Source organism: Marmota marmota, unplaced genomic scaffold, assembly GCF_001458135.2.
Source record: "Marmota marmota marmota unplaced genomic scaffold, marMar, whole genome shotgun sequence".
NCBI classification, from domain to species: Eukaryota; Metazoa; Chordata; class Mammalia; order Rodentia; family Sciuridae; genus Marmota; species Marmota marmota.
Window position 1 is genome coordinate 22,268,108 of NW_025999900.1, and position 22,833 is coordinate 22,290,940.

At 32.0% G+C, this 22,833-nt stretch overlaps 1 protein-coding gene across 8 annotated transcripts in view; it reads right to left on the reverse strand.

The window, feature by feature from the left end:
- The window catches only part of Mipol1 (mirror-image polydactyly 1), a 326,985-nt gene that overhangs the window by 150,695 nt on the left and 153,457 nt on the right, over window positions 1–22,833 (reverse strand). For 7 of the 8 annotated variants that reach the window (XM_048798663.1, XM_048798660.1, XM_048798662.1 and 4 more), the window contains one exon: window positions 11,739–11,846. The exons of the other annotated variant lie outside the window; for it this stretch is intronic. In XM_048798663.1, the coding sequence (XP_048654620.1) occupies window positions 11,739–11,846 (108 nt within the window). The remainder of the gene's footprint in view (window positions 1–11,738; window positions 11,847–22,833) is intronic. 8 annotated transcript variants of the gene reach the window in all.

A 22,833-nucleotide genomic window follows, 5' to 3' on the forward strand; every position in this document is an offset into this window, starting at 1 on the left:
ATACAAGAGGAAGTGAGGGGAAAGGGAAAAATAATACAAGGGGGACAAATGAATGTCAGTAGAGGAGGCAGAGAGAGAAGAGGGGAGGGGAGGGGAGGGGAGGGGGGATAGTAGAGGATAGGAAAGGCAGCAGAACACAACAGACACTAGTATGGCAATATGTAAATCAATGGATGTGTAACTGATGTGATTCTGCAATCTGTATATGGGGTAAAAATGGGAGCTCATAACCCACTTGAATCAAAGTGTGAAATATGATATATCAAGAACTATGTAATGTTTTGAACAGCCAACAATAAAAAATGAAAAAAAAAAAGAAAAAAAAATAAATTAACTCTGAATAGCAAAGCTATGGCTCTGCAGTGCCACTATATTGGATAAATGTAAAAGGAGAGAAAAGAAGGAAGGGAGAGAGGGAGGAAAGAAGAAAAGAGGGAAAGAGGAAGGAGATAACATATATAAGAAAATCTTAAAGTAGTTTAAAGGAGATGGAATGTATATGTATAGTCCCCAAAGAATTAAGAGTCATGAACAGTATAAGCTTTATGCCATGTTCTTTTGTTCCTCAAGTTCTATGTAAACAACATACAGGGACTCAGGTCAATACTGCACATACAGTGGATTAATATCACATCTGAAGAACCCTGAGCTTAAGGAACCTCAATTGTTTATAATATGCTACAAGAATATTTTCCCACCTTTGCCGCAATGGGAAACATTATTCTTATTGTATTGGTCAGGAAACTTCTATACCCTCCACTTTCAAAGTGCCTACCTTCAAGGGACATAACTACCTTTACAAGGCTATATGCTAAATATTCTTTAAAACATAGTGTGGAACAAAGGATGTCTCTGCAAGAATATAAAAACACATGTACAACTCCACCCCCACCTCCATGGGAGAACTATCTCCCAATACGATTATTTTAGAGGGTCACAACCAGTATTAGTTTTTTAAAAATTTAGTAGAATAAAGTGTCTTAAGTACATATATTTTATTAGTGTATATATCCTTTCCTCACATTTTTTTCTTTAGTTGTATATTTATATGTGTTTGTTTATTTACTGAGTTGTGACAATAAACTATAATTCATGCTGAGATGCCTGAAACATACTTTACTATTTGGTCATCCATAAATATTTATTTATAATAATGTAAATACTAAACACTGAAGTAACAAAAAGGTGAGAAAGCTAAATCCTCAACTTCACAGAGGGAAGCTAATTAATAATAACTAAAAATAAAAAATAAAAAAATAGCCAAAGTATTTCCTCTAGACATATAGTATAGACATAGAATAAAGAACTAAATAAGTCAAAGTGATCTTGTTTGTGGAGCTGAAATCAGGAAACGATGATGAGGGAGAAGATTTTTTTTTTAATTACAATACTTATAGAATCATTTGACTTACAAATGTTTCATTAAAAACAAAAACTTGAAAAACGTTGCTAAATATAGCTAAGTATTTACACACAAAATATTTTTCATAGCAGTATTAAAAACAAAACTGAAATCAACCTAAATATTCAATTTAAAAAAAAGAAATAAAATTATGGCATATCAATGCACTGCAAATTATGCAGCATTTAAGGGAATAATTATAAGAGTATTTAAGTCACTGAAGTATGAAGTGAATTGTATGAAGTGAATTGCATGTATGGCATTAATTCACTAAACATTTATAGCATCTAGACAATGAATATTATGTACCAGAGACTTGTGCAGGAAATGTAGCCAGGGACAGTTTTCAGGTGGTGCACAGGTGAGGTCAAATTGTTAAAAGCTGCTACGTGTTCTGATTGGTCAGTATCTTTGATGTCCTGAATACCCAGTATTTTTAATACCATCAGTAGATACAGAGGTGCACAAATCTCTGACCTCATGAAACATTCACTCCTGCTAGGAAAACAGACAGTACAAATGATAAAGAAAAAATATCCTAAGATGATAACAAGTCACATTAGAAAAAAACAAGAAGGGACAGAGAAAACACTGATGGGGAAATGAGTTGAGATATTCCTTGCTGAGTAGACAGCATTTAAATCAATTTCAAAAAGATAAAAATGAGCTGTTTGAATATTTGGGAAAATGTTTTTTGGAAATAGAAACAGGAAGTTCAAGACTTTGACACGCAAGCATGCCTGGTGTGTTGGAGGAACATCAAGAGGCTAGTATACCTGAGGTGAAATATGACATCAGGGAAGTCCTAACGACCAGATCAAGAGGTCTTGGAGGCTTGTCCTCTGAGTGAACTGACCAGCTATTAGGAAGTTCTTTACAGAGGATTAACATAACACCTAATTTGTATTTTAACAGGATCATTCTTCATGCTGTGCTGAGAATGGAGGAAGTCAAGGATAGAATCAGGAGATCATTTAGAGGCTTTTGCAATAATATAGGCAAGAAATGTTAAAGCTTTAAAGACAGTAGCAGTGGAAGTGGTGAGAAGTAGCTGAAAAACTGGTATTTACTAAAAGTACAGTTCAAGAGAATTTGTTTACAGATAGGATGTAGAGTGAAAGAGGAAAGGAGTCAAAAATGACTCCGAAGATTTTGGCCTAAGCAACTGGTGGAATAAAAGGATGTTCTTTATTCAGATAGAGTATGGAGAATCAACAACTTTGGGGGATCAGATTAGGAGTGTGGTTTCTGGCATATTAAGTTTGAAATGTTTATTTGAATCCAAGTTGTGACAGGCAAACTTTAATATGGCCCCCAGATTCTTGCCTCCTCCTATTCATGCCCTTGTATAACTTCCTGCCCTGGAGTATGAGCTGGATTTAATGGCTCAATTTTAAAAAATATATTTTGAAGTAATTACAAATTTATAGGCAGCAGAAAAAAAAGTATGGGGAGGTCCCATGTACTTTCCATCTGATATACACCAATGGTTAACACCTTGCACAACCATGATAAAATACCTAAATTACCAAGCTGACACAGTGGCACAATCCACAGAGTTTATTCTGATTTCACCAGTTTTATATGCACTCATGAAAGTCTATGTGTATAGTTCAATATAATTTAATAATTTGTAAATTGATGTAACCACAATCACAACAAAATTTCAGAGCTGTCCCATCCTGGGACCTCTTATGCTATCTCTCTGTAGCCATAACCCTACTATCTTGGTATAATTATTAATCATAAACCATTTTTAAAAACGTCTTAAAGACGGCTGGGGTTGTGGCTCAGAGAGTGAGTGCTCGCCTAGCATGTGTGAGCCACTGGGTTCGATCCTTAGCACCACATAAAAATAAAATAAAGATATTGTGTCCACCTATAACTAAAAAATAAATACTTAAAAATGCCTTAAAGATAAATTATGTGATTATCCTACCTATAATAAAACTAATTTGAAATTGACTGCTCTTCCCTTAATTCAGAATACAGGTGTGCCTTAAACCAGTTTATCTCACTTATACTATTGAATAAATGAGTAAAGCTATGACACAACATCACAAATTTGTAAATTCACATTACTTTCTAATTGAAATGACTTGAAATGTTATCCACCCCCATTTTGAAGACACAAAATAATTTAACAAAGATCACACGGTTAATCGCAGAGCAAGGATAAGAAAACACGTCTTTGACAGTCACACTAATATTCTTTCTACTAATATACATGAATCATTGGCATAATGTATCATACTTTATAGACAGATTGCACATATATTTTATCAACTGCAATAATATCTCTGTTTTATTTATTTATTTTATTGATACTGGGGATTAAATCCAGGTTGCTTTACCACTGAGCTACATTCCCAGACCTTTGGAAAAAATTTAAAATTTGGAGATAGGGTCTTACTAAGTTTGCTGAGGACCTTGTTAAGTCTGGTCTTGAACTTGTGATCCTCTTGCTTCAATCTCCCAAGTCACTGGAATCACACGCATGTGCCATCATACCTGGCTATATCTCTGTTCTCTCATCTTGCAAATATGGGACCCAATACTCAAAGAAGTTAACTGCATTTCCCAATGCTGTACAGCCGATAAAGGGGAATATGGTATTTTAAAATTCAAAATCTATTACCAGGGTTATCTACTAGAAAATAATTCAAAACCACACCCCACTGTATAGAAGTCTGCTATCATCAAAGACAGCACAGCAATATGGCTGCTGCAGGAAAAGGACTAAAAGCTCATCTTAATACACGATTTCATCTTAAGAAGCTGTTATTATTTATTATTCCATGCAGTGAATAGCATTTGCTATTTACTCATCCTCTTAAAAGAGTTTATTCTGCAGTGAACTCCAAATAGCAAAGGACAAAATGAACAAGCTAAAGGTTCTTCCATCAATATTTTTAAGTCAGTAGTAAAAACTGGAATGCTTAAAATACATTGTTCAATTCATGAACCAAGAAACTTTAGCACAAAATAGAAATCCTTCTGAAGAGTTATAGTTGGGCACAGGTAGTGATTATTAAAACACTATAATACCAGAAAAACTCCATGTCATCCATATCTTGAACATATTAGACAATAAAATATTAACATCAACTGGAATAGATTAAAAATAATTGTACTTAAAAATTTCGTGATTGACTAATATGATTTAAACAATATGCTAAATTAAATTTTAAGCAGATAGTAACATTAAAAAACCCCCATGACCCTTTATGCTTAACAAATTTCTGATTTACAGGAGGCAAAAATCAACTAAAATCGGAGACAGGATTAAAAATAAAGTCATAACAAAAGCAAAATACAGAATAAAAGAATGTGACATATTTAGGAAAAACCAAGGAGTAGGTAATGTCATGAGTTTAGCAAAACTAGAGAAACAATCTTAAAAACAAAAACAAATCAAGCAGGCAGGGGTTAAGTAGGATAACACAACAGTATGGAGTCCTAAATTCCATATTCAGAGAAAGGCTTGGATTTCATTCCATAAGTAATAGGAAGCAACTGAAGATTTTTATTTATACAATCATTATTTACTCTTGCCCTTGATAGTTACTTTCAGTCTGAAATACTTAAAATATTATTCCTCATTTTCAGTCTTTCTTTCTTTTTCTTCTTCTTTTTTTTGGTGGTACTTGGAATTGAATCCAGGAGCACTTTACCACTGAGATACATCTCTGATATTTTCTTTTTTCTTCTTTTCTTTCTTTCTTTCTTTTTTTTTCTTTTGAGACAGATCTCCTTAAAGTTGCCCAGGCTGGCCTCAAACTTAAATCTTACTGCCTCAGCCTCCCCAGTCACTAGGATTGTAGGTGTGTACCTCTGCATCCAGCTATTTTTAATGTATATATAATATTCGATGATTGTTGTTGTAAATTTAATGTGTCTGCCATTCCTTTATAAATGTGTTCTCTAATGGGTTCTTTCAAGAACTGTTTTTTTTTCCACTTCAGTGTTCTGCATGATTTTAAAAAATATATCATGATTGGAATTCATCTGGGATTCTTAGATCTGAGGTTTCCATAATTTGAAAATTCTGGTAAATTTTTTCATCATAATTTCTTTGTATTTTGCATCCCCTGCCTGCTTCTCTGTATATATCCTCTGGATTTATGAAAAGATCTGCTTTAGATCTTTAAATTTTGTCTTTTTAACATCTCTTCTATGTTTTTAATTTCTTATTTTTTCTGGTTTCAATCTCCATACTTGCTTCAAATCCATTTTTTAGTTTACTAATACTTTCTGAAACTGTGTATAGTTTGCTGTTCAACCTATTCATTATCTAATTTTAATTTTATTTTTAATTTTTGTAAGTTCAATGTAGTTTCCCCCAATCCAGTCAATTATTTCTCAAACCTCTTTTTCCTCAAAGATATGAAAACACACTTTCATTGTATTCTGTGACTGATTAAAATGTCAAAATTATTTGTGAACTATGAGATTCTGTTGCCTTTATTTTCTGACTTTCATTAGAAGTATCTTTTTCTCTTATGCATTTTCCAATTTCTTTTTCTGTTAGCTCAGAGTGTTTGAAACTTTATCTTCAGGAATTGTTAAAGACAAATTGTGATGACAGTTTGCTTTAGTTTGTTGTCTATGAGCCTCTGCAGGGCAGGACTAAATTAAATCCTCAGCTCTTATAACCATATGTGCAGCAAAAATCAGGCAACCTGTGTGGTACTAAACCTGCCTGAAAGCTGGTGATGAATGACAAATTCTCAGAGAAGAATTTTTTCCCTCTCTTCATTTAAGAAAGTCAAGTTCCCCTAATGTCTTATTTTGTATAAAGGGCTTGCCTCCTCTTCACCTAAATACTAATAACATTAATAGTAATGGTGAGGTCATCTAGGATACCGGCTTTAGGAGAGGGTCTCTTATTATGTTCCCTAGCATAAAAAGGCTCTGTCTTGCCCTTGTGGCCATTAAAATAGAAGCTCAAATTCACCAAGATTTAACAAATCTACTCAGATTGAAATAAAAGAGTCCAGGCACTTATTGCCCAGTGTGGGTTTTTTTTTTTTCCTTTTCCACTATTATTATCACTGGTTTGGGGTCTTGGCAGATTCCTTTTTTTTTTTATTGTCATCTCAATAATATTTTTGAAAATATTCTTAAAATTTAAAAAAATATCTTTTTTCATTGTTTTTTGGTATCACGGGTTGAACCCTGCAACACTTAACTACTGAGCCACATCCCCAGCCATTTTTTTGTATTTAGAGATAGGGTCTCACTGAGTTGCTTAGGATCTCACTAAGTTGCTGAAGCTGACTTTTAACTTGGGATCCTCCTGCCTCAGCCTCCTAAGCTGCTGGGATTATAGGCATGCACCAACAAAACTGGCCTTTTTCTTTCTTTCTTTCTTTTTTTTTTTTTTTTTATGCCCAGAAGGGTCATTTACCTGTGTTTTAGAAGAATAGCTGATGGCACCTCTCTAGAGGTGAGAAAATGAAGACAAATAAATTAGGATGGTACTGTGATTGTCTGGTCATGACCCTGACTTAAGATAAAATGAAAATGAAGGCAGAAAGAAAAAAACTGCTGCATAGCTGATGGAACTAAAAGACAAACTGTTTTTCAAGGTGGGTGAGAGTGTGGAAGGATATGAGGATCTCCTCATTTACTATGGCCTACATGTCTACTAGGAGAATGGCAGTACCATTAATTAACTGATATTGATGGATCAAGTGGAGAGTAAATAATAGAAAACTGTTAAGAATTACATTAAACATAGTTTTATATTCTCTTCCTCCCCCCAAAAAAGTCAAGGGGCTTAATGTTCTCTAAGTGCTCGTTGGCTAAGGGGCTCAATGATGTTGAATGACTTTTCTCAGCCTTCTCTTCATGACTGTAAAATGGCTGCTATAGTTTCAGAGAGCAGGTAAGTGTTCACGATAGTAAGAAGGGAAGGAGTGATATTGCTTGTTTCATCTGCCTTACATTAGAAAAACAAAAACTACTCCCAAGGCACCCTCTCCCTTCCCTTACCCCTGTTGTACACTCCCTTTAATGTCTCACTGGCAAAAAGAAAGGATGAGAAAGTGTTTAACTTTTCAACAGTTCTATAGCAGAGGCATACAAAGGAGACTATGATTGGAGATAAGAAACATCCTGTTGGTGAGAATTTGGTGCAACAGGAATTCTCATTCATCAGTGGTGGAAATGCAAATGGTACAGTTACTTTGGAAGAAAGTGGCAATTTCTTACATAAATTAAACATAATTTTACCATATGACCCAGAAATTACATTCCTCGGAACTTACTTAAATGAGCTGAAAACCTTACATTCACACAAAAACCTGCACACAGTTGTTTAGAGGAGCTTTATTCAAAACTGCCAAAGATTGTAAGCAACCAAGAGGTCCTTCAGTAGATAAATGAATAAACTGTGGTACACTTAATAATGGAGTATTATTTAGCCTTAAAAAGCAATATAAAGGCTTCAAAAAACAAATGTTGAAAGGACTATAAGTATTGTGTAATTTCTGAAAGACATAAACTATGGAGAGTAAAAACATCAGTGGTTGTCAGGGAACAGAGGGTTGAAAGGGATGAATAGGGAGGATACAGAGAATTTTAGGGGCAGTGAAACTGTTTGAGTTTCAAAGAAGAGAAAAATGATGAAGACACAGCAACAGAGAACTAGGAATGAGTATTTGAAGAGCCAATAAAATTGAAATCTGTTATCATTACATTGATTAGGATGTTGGATATGATAATGAATAATGAATAGATAATGGTTTATTTACCATCAAAGGTCACTTATAATCTAAGAAAGAATGGCTTTTAACAGAATTATATTAACGAACTCCAATTGTAGGAGGTTAAAGATGTGTGATAAGGCAATTGGTAAAATAAAAAGAAGAAAGGTAATGTACATAAACTGTCTTATTAAGTTCAATGTCGGGCTGGTGTTATAGCTCAGCAGCAGAGAGCTTGCCTTGCACATGTGAGGCACTGGGTTCGATCTTCAGCACCACACGAAAATAAATAAAGATATTGTGTCCATATAAAAAAATCTTTAAAAAAAAGTTCAATGTCTACATATTTAAGGCTAATCTAAATTTATTTCTAAACCATTAAATGTCCATAAATGTGTTCTTCAAGAATCTAATTTCTTTTTCAATTGTAGTTGGACACAATACCTTTATTTATTTATTTATTCATTCATTCATTTATTTATTTTTATGTGGTGCTTAGGATTGAACCCAGGGCCTTACACGTGCTAGGCTAGCCCTCTGCCGCTGAGCCACAACCCCAGTCCCAGGAAACCAATTTCTTAATGTCAGTGGATACAATTTATTTTAAATGAGAAAAATAAATAAGGTTTTTTATTTTGTAAAGACAAAAAAACCCCACCAAAACCCCTCTATATATACAAGTATTGGTATAATTCAGTTCCTCACACTGTAGGTACCTCTGTGTTTTACCTTTTATTAGGAAATTTTTTTAATAAATACATAAAACTAGGAGAAAAACGTGCCATATCTAATAAATTCACTTAGTATAACTCCTTGCTACTCCAAATAGAATGTTTATAAATGACCAAGTGTATTTGTATGCTTTACCATAAAAAAATTAGGAAGAATTTTCCAGTTATTAGAATAAACAAAGACATTATTATTTGAATGACACTAGATTATTGAATAGTATTTCCTTGTAAGTAATTATGATGATGCTGTAATCTTCAATTTGGAAAGAATGGTTGATAATTAACTTAAGATTTTTTCTTCCCCAAGCATATTCCTAGAACTCTTCCTTATTCTAATATATTCCATGTTTACATAAATGTCAAAATATACTCTATTGTCATGTGTATCTAAAAAATACAAATAAAAATTTTTAAAAATGGGTCAAGAACAATGTGTATGTTATCTGTCAAATAAAATTCTCCACACACACAAAGAACTGTTTCTTTTAGAAAGTTCAGTGAAATTCAGTAAACAAGTTGAATTTTTTAATTCCTACTCTCTCCAAATCTACCATTATTAGTGATATTCATAACAATACTATTTATAATAAATAATCAAATATATTATTGGTAGACTGAAAGCTTTAACATTGCTCTTAATGCTGATTTAGATATAAACTAAATATTAAATCAGTTAACAAAAATGATACATACATGTACATGGGTTGAAAAAGATAAGCATACAAAAAAGCAGAGTTTATTATTCGAAGCTTCTAGGACAACTTATAGATAGAGCAGTGTATTTTTAAAAAGCACCAAACAACAAAATTCCTGAAAGGTAAGAAAAACTTTTAAAATATGATTTAGAATAAATCAGATATATTATAAACAATCCAATTTTCATAATAAATTTAGAGTTTCTCATAATGAAATATGGTTTAAAATGACTAAAAGTAATTCAAAGTCGGTGTCACATAAGATGGACATTTTAAAAGAGCCTAAATGAATACAGAGGCTTATGAAAGACTGAGTTGATGAGAGAGTTTCCAAAACTAATTCTTCTTCCTTTCCTTACTCTACCAAGAATTTAAGCTGGCTTTAGCTAATGGATGAGGTTATCAAGGACTAATAAAAAGCTCAAAAATCTGAAATTTTTGCATAAAAAGATGAGAAACTAGAAACTACTAATGTAGTACATTTTTCAGGAGTAAAAATGAGCTACATTTATGTATTACTTTAAGTTTTATGCTCTATAGAAACTGCTCTTGTATAGTGGTCTGGTTTTTATTTTGAACTTGTGAGTTTCTTTTGGTGTACTTATTTTCTTCTAATTTTAATGATCTCTTAGAATTGTGCATCTATTTCTTTTCATAATTGAAACACCATTTAATTAAATTTAACCTAAACATACAACCCAAAATACCAGAACAAAGGCCATGCAATAACTATATACTTAACAAACTGGAATTTTTAAATTGAGGTCCTGTTTTAAATGGAAACAATCATATTATATGAAATCTCTCCCCTAATGGTGATAATTTAGCATGCATTCTGGAAGCTGCCTTAAAAATAATGTTTTCCATTTCGCAGGTAACATTTAAAACATTGTCGTATTTAATCTTCATAAAAGAGTCTACTCCTTGGAAGTAAATAAGAACAATCATAGCAATCTATAATTCTCTCTTTTCTCATCTTTCTGGTCTAACTAAAAATTCAATCAGAGATAAGATAAAATACGTTGTACTAAAAAACAAAGTTATTATAAGCTTAGCACTAAGAATTTCAAAATGAAGTTAAACATATTTTGTAGAAAAATCTGACTTCTACTAAACCTCCCACTTTATTGACAGACTAAAAATACTTTTCTCAATTTTGATAGTGAGATTTCTTAATTCTGGCCTAGTGTATGACCCTGTTAATTCCATGGTATTTGCAATCTGCAGCAAAAAGTGACTTTGAAAGAACAATATAATCCTCTTGGTAGCAAATCTTTTCTTACTATACAATAAAACAATGATAAATCTTTTGTTTTCCATGAATTTTCTTTAACCTGTTCCTGAGAATGCAAGCACCTTGAGGGTAGAGGCCATTATTGTGTCACATGCATTATAATAGGAATCCAGGGAAAAACAAAAAAATAGAATAGAAAGTCACAAGCATCTGAAGAAAAAAATGTAATTATCAGAATCTAAACAATGTGCTTTTTCACAATTACTGAATCTATACGACAATGACAATTTATTATATAATATATTCCTCACTTGTTTCAGATTCTAGTTGAATATATTAGCTCTTTATTTTTTAAAATATTATATTTTAGTTATAGTTAAACACAATACCTTTATTTTATTTTTATGTGGTGCTGAGGATTGAACCCAGCACCCCACATACACTAGGCGAGCGCTCTACTGCTGAGCCACAAAGCCAGCCCAACTCTTTCTTTTTTGTTGTAACAGTATAAGTACTCTTTCAGTTCCCAAACACACTCCACATATGCTTCAGGAGTGTCAATTCTGTGGGTTACTCCTGTGACAACTCATTTTAAAAATTATTATAATAAATATGGGTGCAAAGAAAGGGCCCATGATTTAATTTTTCATCTCAGTGAAGTTACTTTTTTATTAACTATAAAAGGTAATAATATTAAAAAACTGAAGAAGAAACAGAATAAATAGGTACTAAAAGTTATTAATACACTACTCAAAATTCAGAAAATCTGTTGTTTTCACGTACACATACATGAAATAAAATAATACCATAACAGAAGGGTGCTGTATCTGTGTTTAAAGAAGGGGTTGTTGGCAAACACCACAGCTCACTTCTGCTGAAATGTACACAACTGATATATGCAGCACAGAAAGCTGGCACCAAAGGCTTACAACCTTAATTTGCCTGCAAGAAGGAACTGAGATTTACCTTCAGAGCACGTTCTTGATTGTTTTCAGCAGTCAGATGTCTCATGTTGTTTGCTGAAGTCTGGTTCTGCTCTTTCAGATGATGAAGCTCCTGCTCTAGCCGTTTGCACTGCCACAGGGGAAGAATCCCATTAAGTAAAGGAGTTATAGCATTTTTTTCACCAAGCCATATGAATTAATGTAAATAATACCACTGTATTCTCTAAAAGACAAGGTTTTGTTTTGTAACAAGAATGGTAAGTAAAAGTAATACTGAATACAAACAAAATAACATTATATATAGTACTCTGGTAATTAAATTACAATTTTCAGTTAGCCTTCTTATTCTAAATATTATGATATAAATCACAAAATACTTATTTTTAAAAAATAATTAAGGTCAAACTATATTAAAAATTATTTTCTTCATTAATCGTTCTGATTTTATAATGTGCTGGTTGTATAGAAGTATGCTTCTAAGATTCTCATTAGATTCAAAATACACCACAATATTATATTCAATGATTGATTTTTATTAATGCTTTAAAATAAAAATAATCCATAAAATATACATTAAGAGATATTTCATGTTGCAGAGAAACAATCCTGCCTTAAATAACCAAAATAAAAACCAGCAAACCTATGCTATACTTGAGATTAAAATAACCTCCCCCCCCCCCCCAAAAAAAAAGAGATTTTTCAGATTTTTAAAGAAATCTAAACCATTTCACACAAAGTCATACAGGCGATAAACTGATAGATTGCCAATGAGGACAGTATAAAGACATTTAGATGATTGGTTAAAGGAATAAACTACTAAACCAAAGTTTTAGAAAAAAGTTAAAAATCACTCCTTATTTTATTTTCAATTAGGATATTTAAGTACCAAGAACACATATTGATTCAAGATCTGAACAAAGTTCTTTCCAGATTATTTGACAATGAATAAAAAAATTAGTTTTCATAATACAATCAAATTGATGTTTCTTACTATCCTAATATTGATTTCTTCTGCCTCCTGACCTCTATAATACTAAGCAGTCAGTTCTGATGTTTCCTAACTTTGAGCAATATATAAAGCTTTTAAATGAAAAAGTCTAACCAGACTCCTGATATTGACTTAGATTACATGACACTTATATACAAATATAACAGTGAGTATACACATCTCATGCATACAAAATAAAGTATAAAGCACAAACACCTTTATAAAGGAAATAAAGTAACCACAATATCAAGACATTTCAAATTAATATTAATTTAATTTAGCAGATAGTTTTGTTGAAGCTAAAAAATCTACAAATATAGTACTGACTGATTCAGTGGTATATCCTTTTACATTACCATGTTCAGTTCCACCATGTGCTAAATGAAAACTTAACTCACTGACCACATTTTTAAAAAAATTACAGTGAAAAGTTTTGTGATATGTATCACTTAGCTTTTATTTGAATTTACAACAGGTAACATGATTTACATTCAATCTAACACCTGTCCTTTTTAGCCTATAGCATGTAGTGTTGGTCATGTAGTGAAGACAAAACTCATGAGCCATGAAAATGAATAAGGCACAGTAGTATCATAGTTCAGTAGATATCTTCTGTATCAGAATTATCCTCTATATTTTCAATAAATTTTAACACCAAATTATTAAGTATTATAATGGAATGACTAAATATAACCCATGACAGCTCAAAGGAAAAATGGATAATTTTGATAATGGAAGAAGTATGTTTCATGAAGCAGATGACAGTTGAGTTGGGTGTGTTTGGGATACATGATTTTCTAAGCTAAAGCTGGAAAAAGAAAGAATATAAAAGAAAAGGAATGAAGGTGAAAACATCAGGGGTATATATCAAAAAAGTAAGGGAGCACATGGCAAGTTATCTGACCACCTATTTTTATTTCAAGTAAATGTGGAATAACCTCAAAAGAAAGTTTTCCCCCATCTATATAATGCAAAAATTTTTAAAAAATCATTCATTTTGCTCAAAAAATAAAAGTTGAACTTATTTTCTTTTGTTTAAATTTAAACATTGATTTGATAATCAAATTATATGAACCATATAGTTTTGAAGAGCGTACAAAATATATAAATGCTCTTGTCAAATACATCGTTGAGATTTGTATTTATATAAATTTATATTTAACCATATTAAGGTTTATTTAGATTTATTTAATCCTATATGATTTATTCATTTACTTTTATACTAAAAAAAATCTAATACCCTCCCTACAATCATATACTCATGTATAATTTCTTCTAGTTTGCTTTTTTCTATAATCTTTAATTTTGAAACTTATGTATTTTGATGCAGAACATGTAACTCTTTATTCATAGTAATTATTATATTGTAGTCATTTTATAATTTTATATAATATTTAAAAGTAGACAATAGAAGAGAAATATTGTTTCTTCTCTATTCAAAATCTACCCTTTACATCTAAAGTTTTCTTAATATCCTCACCAGTATGATCTTTATACATGTTTTAATTGTTTAAAAATTTGTCATTTCACATATAGAGGGAACGGGATAATAGAATGGAAACTGCTATATCTATCATCAAATCTAACTTATGTAAATAAATCTTTCACAATTCCTTCGGATTAACAAAACAAAACATGAGGGTTGAGGATGTAACTCAGTGACAGAGCACTTGCCTAATATGCATGAGGCCCTGGGTTCTATCCACAGTGTCAAAAAAAGAAGAGAGAGAAAGAAAGAGATATAACACACTATAAAACATATGTCTCCCCTTGAATCTTGCTCTTCTTTTCTCCCTCAAGAAACACCTACTCTTCAGTGCATTTTTATTCAGCCAATATTTATTAAGCAATTATTCCATGCCAGGCAGTTTCAGATTATGGGATTATGGGGGATACAGCATTCAACAAAGTTGATAAACATTTCTGTCCTCATGAAGCCCATCTTCTAGTTGGGAAAAAGAGACAATAAATCAATAAATGAAATATATAGTATGATAAAGATAAAAATGTTATGGACAAAGCCAGAATAGAGAGTAGGAAGTGTCTAAAGAGTTGGTAAGGAAATGCTTAACAATTTAAAATAATAAAGACATAATGAAGAAAAAGATAAGTGAATGAAGACCCTAAGATGATAAAACAATAAATCTTGCTTATCTTTGGAAGGAGTAACTGAAGAAGGCACAGTAAGTGTAAAGATCCCAAGACAGAAGCTTGATTGGCATGTTTAAATAGCAGTAGGGAGAATCCTGTTGCAGGAATGATATAATGAGCACTAGATGAGATATGAAGAGTCCGAGGTCCTTATAAAGAGTATGAGTGAAATGGAAAGTTTCTAGAAGATTTCTCTTACATTAATATATGTTCACGCGTCCTGCTAAGTTAAGAATAGACTCTAAGAAGGCCAGGGCAAGAAGCAGGAAGTCTAGTTGGCAGATTATTGGATAGCTCAGGAGAGAAATAAGGTGACTAGGTTGGTGGTAATATGCATATGGCAAAATAAAAAGATTACTTAATTTGTTTTACAAATATTTCATTTCAGATTGCTGTGATTGACGTTTTTTTCTTCTTGGGATATACTTTTCTGTTTTGTTATCAACGGTGAACTTGACTTGTAAAAACTGAGTTTTCTTATTTAATTCTCTAGAACACTTTATATAATAGTCTATTCCTAGAAGAATTAGTAGATATCTCTTAAAAAACCATCTGAGTTTTCCTCTGGGGTTCAACTTTTCTGAGATATAGTTATAGAAGTTCTTTTTAGTGAGGTAGTCTCTGCCTGAAAACGTGATTATTTTCTTTTTATACTCTTCACTGGAAAGAAGTATAATATATGTTATTTCTTCAGCACTTTGAAGATATTATGCAACTGCGGGCATCTATTGTTGCTAATGCGAAGTCACTATTAGTATAATAACAATTCTTTTGTAGGTTGATCTGGTTTTTCTCAATTGTTGCTTTAATAATTTCTGTGATCCTCCTGCCTCAGCCTTTTGAGTTGCTGGAATTACAGGCATGCACCATTATGCCTTGCCTTCTCTTATTTTTAAAATTTTAATTACTATAACTTTCATTTGTAGATGTTTTCTTACTTTCTTTTCCAATTCCGCCTATCATTTTTCATGACATTCCTTTTACATGGCTATTAAATTATTTCTGTTTAAATACAGATTTTATACTAATTCATGTTTTTCTATGACCTCAAATATTGATGACCATATAGTTTCAATTATCCTTTGTGATGGATTGGTTTTTTTATGTGGTGTGTAAGATTTTTACTGTGCCCATCTTTATCAGTAATGAATTTTTTTATATTAACTTGTATGTGGAAGACTTGCCAGGCTGGTTTTGCAATTGCTTCTCTTGGGGGAACAAAAGTTTAGTCCTTGAGGTAATATTTGTATGTGAATGTCCCAGTTTGTGGATTTTCTTTATGGCAGGTAATTCCAGGTCTATATATAGTTTTGGTCAGAGACAAGCTGTCTTGTTGTTTCTTTGAACTTTTCTAGATTCCCTTTCACTGAAGAGGCACAGTCTTTCTAGGTCTGGGTATATGCTAGGACTTCCACTCAGTTCCTATCTCAAGTGGCCATATCAGAAGTCCTTTAATGGTCAATAAAATCCAAGTTCTAGTACCTGGGATGTATGTCTAGTCATATATTTCTAGTTAACTACTATGCTTGTAGCTAATTAGGTTTCTTCTTAATATTTAACTTTCACAGTCATTCTGTTTTTTTACTCTTTCTGAAAAAAAGGGTATCTGTGTATACTTGGTGAGGGTTAGTCTCATGCCAATTTTTTCATATAAAAACTGTGACCAAACAGGTAAGAATAATATTGGCACAATAAAGCTGATTTTGCACTGTGATTTTTTTTTTATCTATATTGCATTTTTTTGGGCTTAGTTTCTATGGCCAATCAACATAAAAGGGACAGAAGATAAGGCCTAGGGGCCACCCAAAGTGGTAAGTGAACCAAAGGGCTATACCAATGATGTGAGTTTCCCTACCTTAATGTCTGAAAATAATTAAGTCAAATGTTAAGGAAGATTTGTTCCTAAATCAATTTACATATTAAACATTTTCCTATGGTTTTAAACATTTTTTCTTTTGAACTGCCTCAACTAAAAATGACAAATGTCTTTCCTGTACATATTCTGCCCAATATCAACTTCTTAAAAGTTCTAATGCAAAAATTAAGACATAGATATTCTTTTATTTTTCATACCAAAACTTTTAATCTCTCAAATTGAAATAGTATTTTAGCATTCTTGAGAACTGGTATTCTCACCATAGGAAGACAAAGAAACTGATTTAAGATACAATAAATAAAAACTCTTTAGTTCAGAATTTAAAGTACCAGCATAGAGACACACAAGTTTTTCCTTTAAAAAATGTGTACTATGTGTATTTTCTAGTTCAGACCATGGAAAGAAGATAGAAACAAGAGAAAACCCAGTAGTAATGAGGACAACTGACACCTGGACTTAAGTTACTCAAGAACCAATTCCTGCTAAAAATAAAGGGTCCTATTGATATATAGCTGATTCCAGATCTTGGCCAAGAATGTGCATGCTGATTAGAACTCTCCAGTCATAGTAGACAGCAACAAATTATCAGATTCAAAAAGGACTCAGGAGTGAACTTGAAAATCCTCTGCACTGGCTAAAGAGAAGACAATTTGAGTATCAATTAAAATAGTAACTACACTGCACTGAAAAACATTAACTGCATTTACATTATTGATTTCATAATGAGAATAAACTGTCACTGCTATAAATAACTAGTAAACCAAGCACTTATGTATGCTTTCTTATATAAACTTTACCACTGTATAATCAAAAGAGTAGATAATAAGATAACTCTCACGGAAGCACTCTAGCTAACAAAGAAAATAGAAATGTTAGAATATCACAATTTTGAAATTATTAAGATATTAATAAGGCACTATAATCTATTAACAATGTAGAAAAAAGCCAATCCACTCACTATGTGGTTCCAGATGAAAGAAAAAAAATTCACCTATAATGTGCTAAGAATGAACCTAAATATGATCAACTTTTAGCCCAAACTGTCATATTCAAAGAGGAGAACAGAGTAGAACTTGTTAAATGACACTACAAAAACTCAGTGAAAAAACTGCAAAACTGAAGAAAATGGAAAGCTCAAGGGGAATCCACTATAAATTAAGAGTATTAAAAGGCATTTCAGGGGCTAGGGCTGGGGCTCAGTGATATGGTGCTTGCCTGGCATGCATGAGGTTTGATCCTCAGCACCACATAAAAATAAAATAAAGGTATTGTGTCCACCTACAAAAAAAATACAAATTTTTTTTAAAAAAGAGAATTCAATCATTAAAACATGTAATTTTTAGATACAGCTTTATAACAAAGATGTAAAATTATGATATTTATGAAGGCACTGAAATTTGAAAATTAAACTGAATGTTTCCCAATATTAAATTATTATTATATTTTTGGATGTGATGATACTGTGGTTATATTTTAAACAAAGAGTTTACATACTTTTTTCTCTATAAAATTACAGAGAAAAAGGATATTATATATGGGATTTCCTTTAAAATAATAAGAGAAATATACTTTTATTTTTATTTTTTAAAATTTTTTTTTTAGTTGTAGTTGGACACAATACCTTTATTTTATTAATATTTATGTGGTGCTGAGGATTGAACCCAGTGTCTTGCACGTGCTAGGCGAGTGCTCAACTGCTGAGCCAAAATAAAGAATATCTATATTCTCATACTTCTTAAAATTACAGTTAAAAATAATAATAATTGTAGCAGGATGAAAATACCACAGGATTCATGATACTAACTCTTTAAGCACACTGGTTAAAAAGATTAAAATTTGCCAATACAACAAATAAAAATTAATTCTACAATGCAAACTAAACATATAAACACAATTCATGATGACATTTTACAAAATTAATTCATGTAGTATTTATTAGAAGATTTGTAATTTCCTTTCATTGATCATTGAGAATTCTAAAGAACTCTATCAAGCAGATGACACATCATTGTGATTTCGTATTACTTTATGCTTTCTTTATCTTCTAAAAGATAAACATGCCTTCAGTTCCTAACCAAAAGTTCCATGATAGTTGCAAAGTTTTTAACAGCTGCTGTTTCTCCTTCCCTACAACCTGCTTTTGGTCATATATCATCTTGATCACATTATTATCAAACATCTTCCCACTTGGATGCTATACAGCTCTTTTCTTTGAAGACAAACATAACATTAGACTCTTCCAAAACAGATAGTAAACTTTGGTGTCAATGTGAATTATATAGTTTGAAATGCAGATGTTTGGATCACTTAGGATTGTATAAATACGCTTTTATTCCTTTTCATGTAGAAGAATAATTTAAAACAATTTCATTTTATATTTTAAAATAATAATTTCAATGATTTTCCTAGTATTAAAATAACTAAAATAGTTTTTAAATTTGAAAAGATAACTGTTTTCTTTAAACCCTGGAAAAATATCAACAACGTGGATTAGATAAATACTTATATAATGGCAAGAAGTTTAGAAATAACAAAGATTAGAAAAAGGAAAGCAATGTGAATCTCTTGACGCCACATATGCAGCAGGTTTTATGTATGTATATTTGTACATATACTTTACATATAATCTAATTAAATTACTCAAAATATTCATTGAGCATCCAGTAGGCAATGTACCAGTCCCCATCAGGCAATATCTCAGGTAAGGACATGTTTGTATGTGTTTCTATCTATACCTAAAAATATGTGTATACATATATGTATTTATAATTACACATACTTCAAACTACATATAAATATTCCTAAAGGATCACATGAAAGTAAATAACTAGGGATTTGATAATGATTTTTTATATTCAGATTTTAGACTATTATTCAGGAAAGAATAAACACCTTAAATTGTAAAGTAAAAGAATTAGTAAAAAGGAAAATCATTAAAGAAGGTACCAGGATGTAAAAAAAGTATTTATTTAGTATGCTATGCTGTTAAAATATCATATCATAATACTATTAAATTTATTATAACACTAGTTATAGTTTCAAAAAGTCGTTCATTTAAAAAAATGTGATTTGCATCTATTTCCAAAATAAAACTTAACATGCATTTTTATAATAGTCAATAAACTCCCAGTGAGTATTTTTAGTATATGTCAGGCCCTGTTCCAAGCATTTTACTTGTATTTAATCAGTTAATTTTCACACAGACTCTATGAGTTAGATACTACTATCCCATTTTGGATAATGAGTGGAAGCAAAGAGTAATAAATCACTTCTTCAAACTTATACAAATAATACGTAGAATTAAAATGCAAGCCTTATAATTCAGTTTATCAAGAAAACTTGTAGTGTATACAGGTATGTGTAATAGAAAAGGAATGCAAATGGCTATAAATGCAGAAAAAGTTAATGGTAATATTTTAAAACTAGAAATTTGGGCAATAGAGAGATAAAATTTTTCAAGTAGCATTTACATCTGTTTCAAGAAAATAAATACTCAACATATAGAATGAACGGGACAAGCTAGTACACAGAATTATAATGCTTTTAATTCAGTTCACTCATACTCAAAAAGTTTATGCTAAATTAATGGAATCCACCTAAGCAAATATATCTTACCTTTTAATTTCATATTATAAGGTTAGCACATCAAAATGCCCTTTTTAGGGATATAAAACAAAACAATGGCTATTCTTTTGTTACTGTTGAAAGTGCTTTCTTTTAAATACAGTTCTTATAAAAGCTACATATATGTATATGTGTGTGTATACATACACACACATTTATACTTGCATGTTAATACTGCAATATATCTACACAATATGCATGCTTATATAAACACACATACTCATTGAAGAAAACTGACATTATATTTTAACATGTTAACACCAAACATACTTATTTTTTCTTTGTGTAAACTTAGTAGAGATCAGTGAGTCTATTCACTGCTAATAGTCAGCAAAGTACCTGAAACAGGATATATTAAATATGTACTTGTTGCTTTACTGTATTGCCTGTTTATGAATGGCATTTCCCAAACAACCCTGATAAATTTGAAAATCACGAAGGTTCCCTAACTTTATCCTAAAATGAGACTGCATCCCATTCCTGCAGCATGCTTTCTCCTCTACCCCAACCATCATACCTTTGGTTCAGTCTCTAAATTTTTCATCACTGGCAAGGGTCATGTCCCCCAGTTTCAAGATCTTCCAAATTCTCTTCTATTCTAGTAGTTCCCAGTGCTGGCTGCCAATCAAAACAACCAGGGGGGTTGAAAAAAAATCTGTGTATGTGTGTGTTTATGTGTGTGTGTGTGTGTGTGTGTGTATTTTAAATGGAGGTTTTCAGGCTGCACTTCAGGGCTAATAAAAATTTCAGACAACTCTTTCTAAAAATACAGCTCTGGTTGATTCATACTAATTCCCACTCACACTAATGTAATATACTTTACTAATTCCTATAGTGCTTATAGAATTCAAATTATAATTAATTGCAAAATTAATTACAAATTAATAAGATTCATCATGACAATTTCACATATGCATTTAATGTATTTTGGTTGTAACCACCCTTCATTTTCCGTTTACCTGTCCAGCATTAAAAAGGAAGGAAATTCTGATATATATTAAAATATGAATCAATATTAAGGACATTATGTTAAATAAAGTAAGCCAGTCATAAAATGGCAAATACAATATAATTTCACTTATATAAGGTACCTAGATTAGTCAAATGCATACAAACATAAAGTAATATGGTTATCAAAAACTGGGGAAAGAAGGAAGAGTTACTGTTAATTGGCTACAGAGTTTCAATCTTTCATGTTGTGAAAATCTACAGTTTCACAACATGAAAACTGTTGTGAAGATGGATACTGGTGATGACTGCATAACAATGTGCATGTACTTCACACTACTAAACTGTACACTTCAAATTAGTTAAGTTGGCAAATTTTTTACAAAGTAAAAAAAAATTATAATAATACAAAAAATGAAAGCAATGATAAATCACTTCATTTGCACTAATGGCTATAAAATAACAATAATAGGCATTGGGAAGAATGTAGGGAAATTGTACCACTCACACATTGTTGCTGTAAATGTACAATGGGGTAGCCCTTTGAAAATGAGTTTGGTAGTTTACTAAAATGTTAAATATTAAGATACAATACTATTTCAGCAATCCCACTGCCACGTATAAACCTAAAAGGAATAAAATTATGTTCCAACAAAAACATACACATGAATGCTCTTAGCAACATTATTCATAATAGTCAACAGTGAAAACTACTCAAATATCCATAATCTTATAAATGGATAAACAAAATTAGGTATGTCCATACAATTATTAACCAATAATTGTAAAAGCATTAATACAGCTATCAAAGTATTAATACAAGCTACCACATGGATAAACTTTGAACATAATATGAAGCAGCCAGTCACAAAAGACCACATATTGTAGCACTCCATTTATATAAAATCCAGAAAAGACAAATCTATGGAGAGAGCTTAGTGATTGTATAAAGATGTTGGAGGGATATTTGGAAAGAAGTTGTGTATGCATAAGGAACAATCCTATTTTTTTGAGTTAAAAAATCAGAATAGGGCTGGGGATGTGACTCAAGTGGTAGCACGCTCGCCTGGCATGAGTGCGGCCCAGGTTTGATCCTCAGCACCACATACAAAGAAAGATGTTGTGTCTGCCGAGAACTAAAAAATAAATATTGCAGAAGGAAGATGGCAGCGAGGGGAGTGCATTACCCCCGTGTGCTGCTTCACTGTGTGGGAGTATGACAAGTCAGGACGGCTAAAGGATATCTTGTTAGGAATTTCCAGCAATAGTGGGGTGCTCCGGAACCTGGAGGAAGGATTTCCATCGCACGAGGATCGGCTACGGGGACTCAAACGCGAGAAGTTTGTCGCACGGAGGGTAACACTGCTTATTCAGCAAATCGCCCCGCGGCTAGAGTCTGCAGCGCGCGCTGGGATAGAGACGCAGGGTTACAGCGCTGCAGTTTCTGCCAGCCGCGCAAGCACCGTACTCAGGGCTGAATTCTGGGTTCGAGACGGGGGAAGGAAGCGGTCAATCTCGGTTCTCCACACC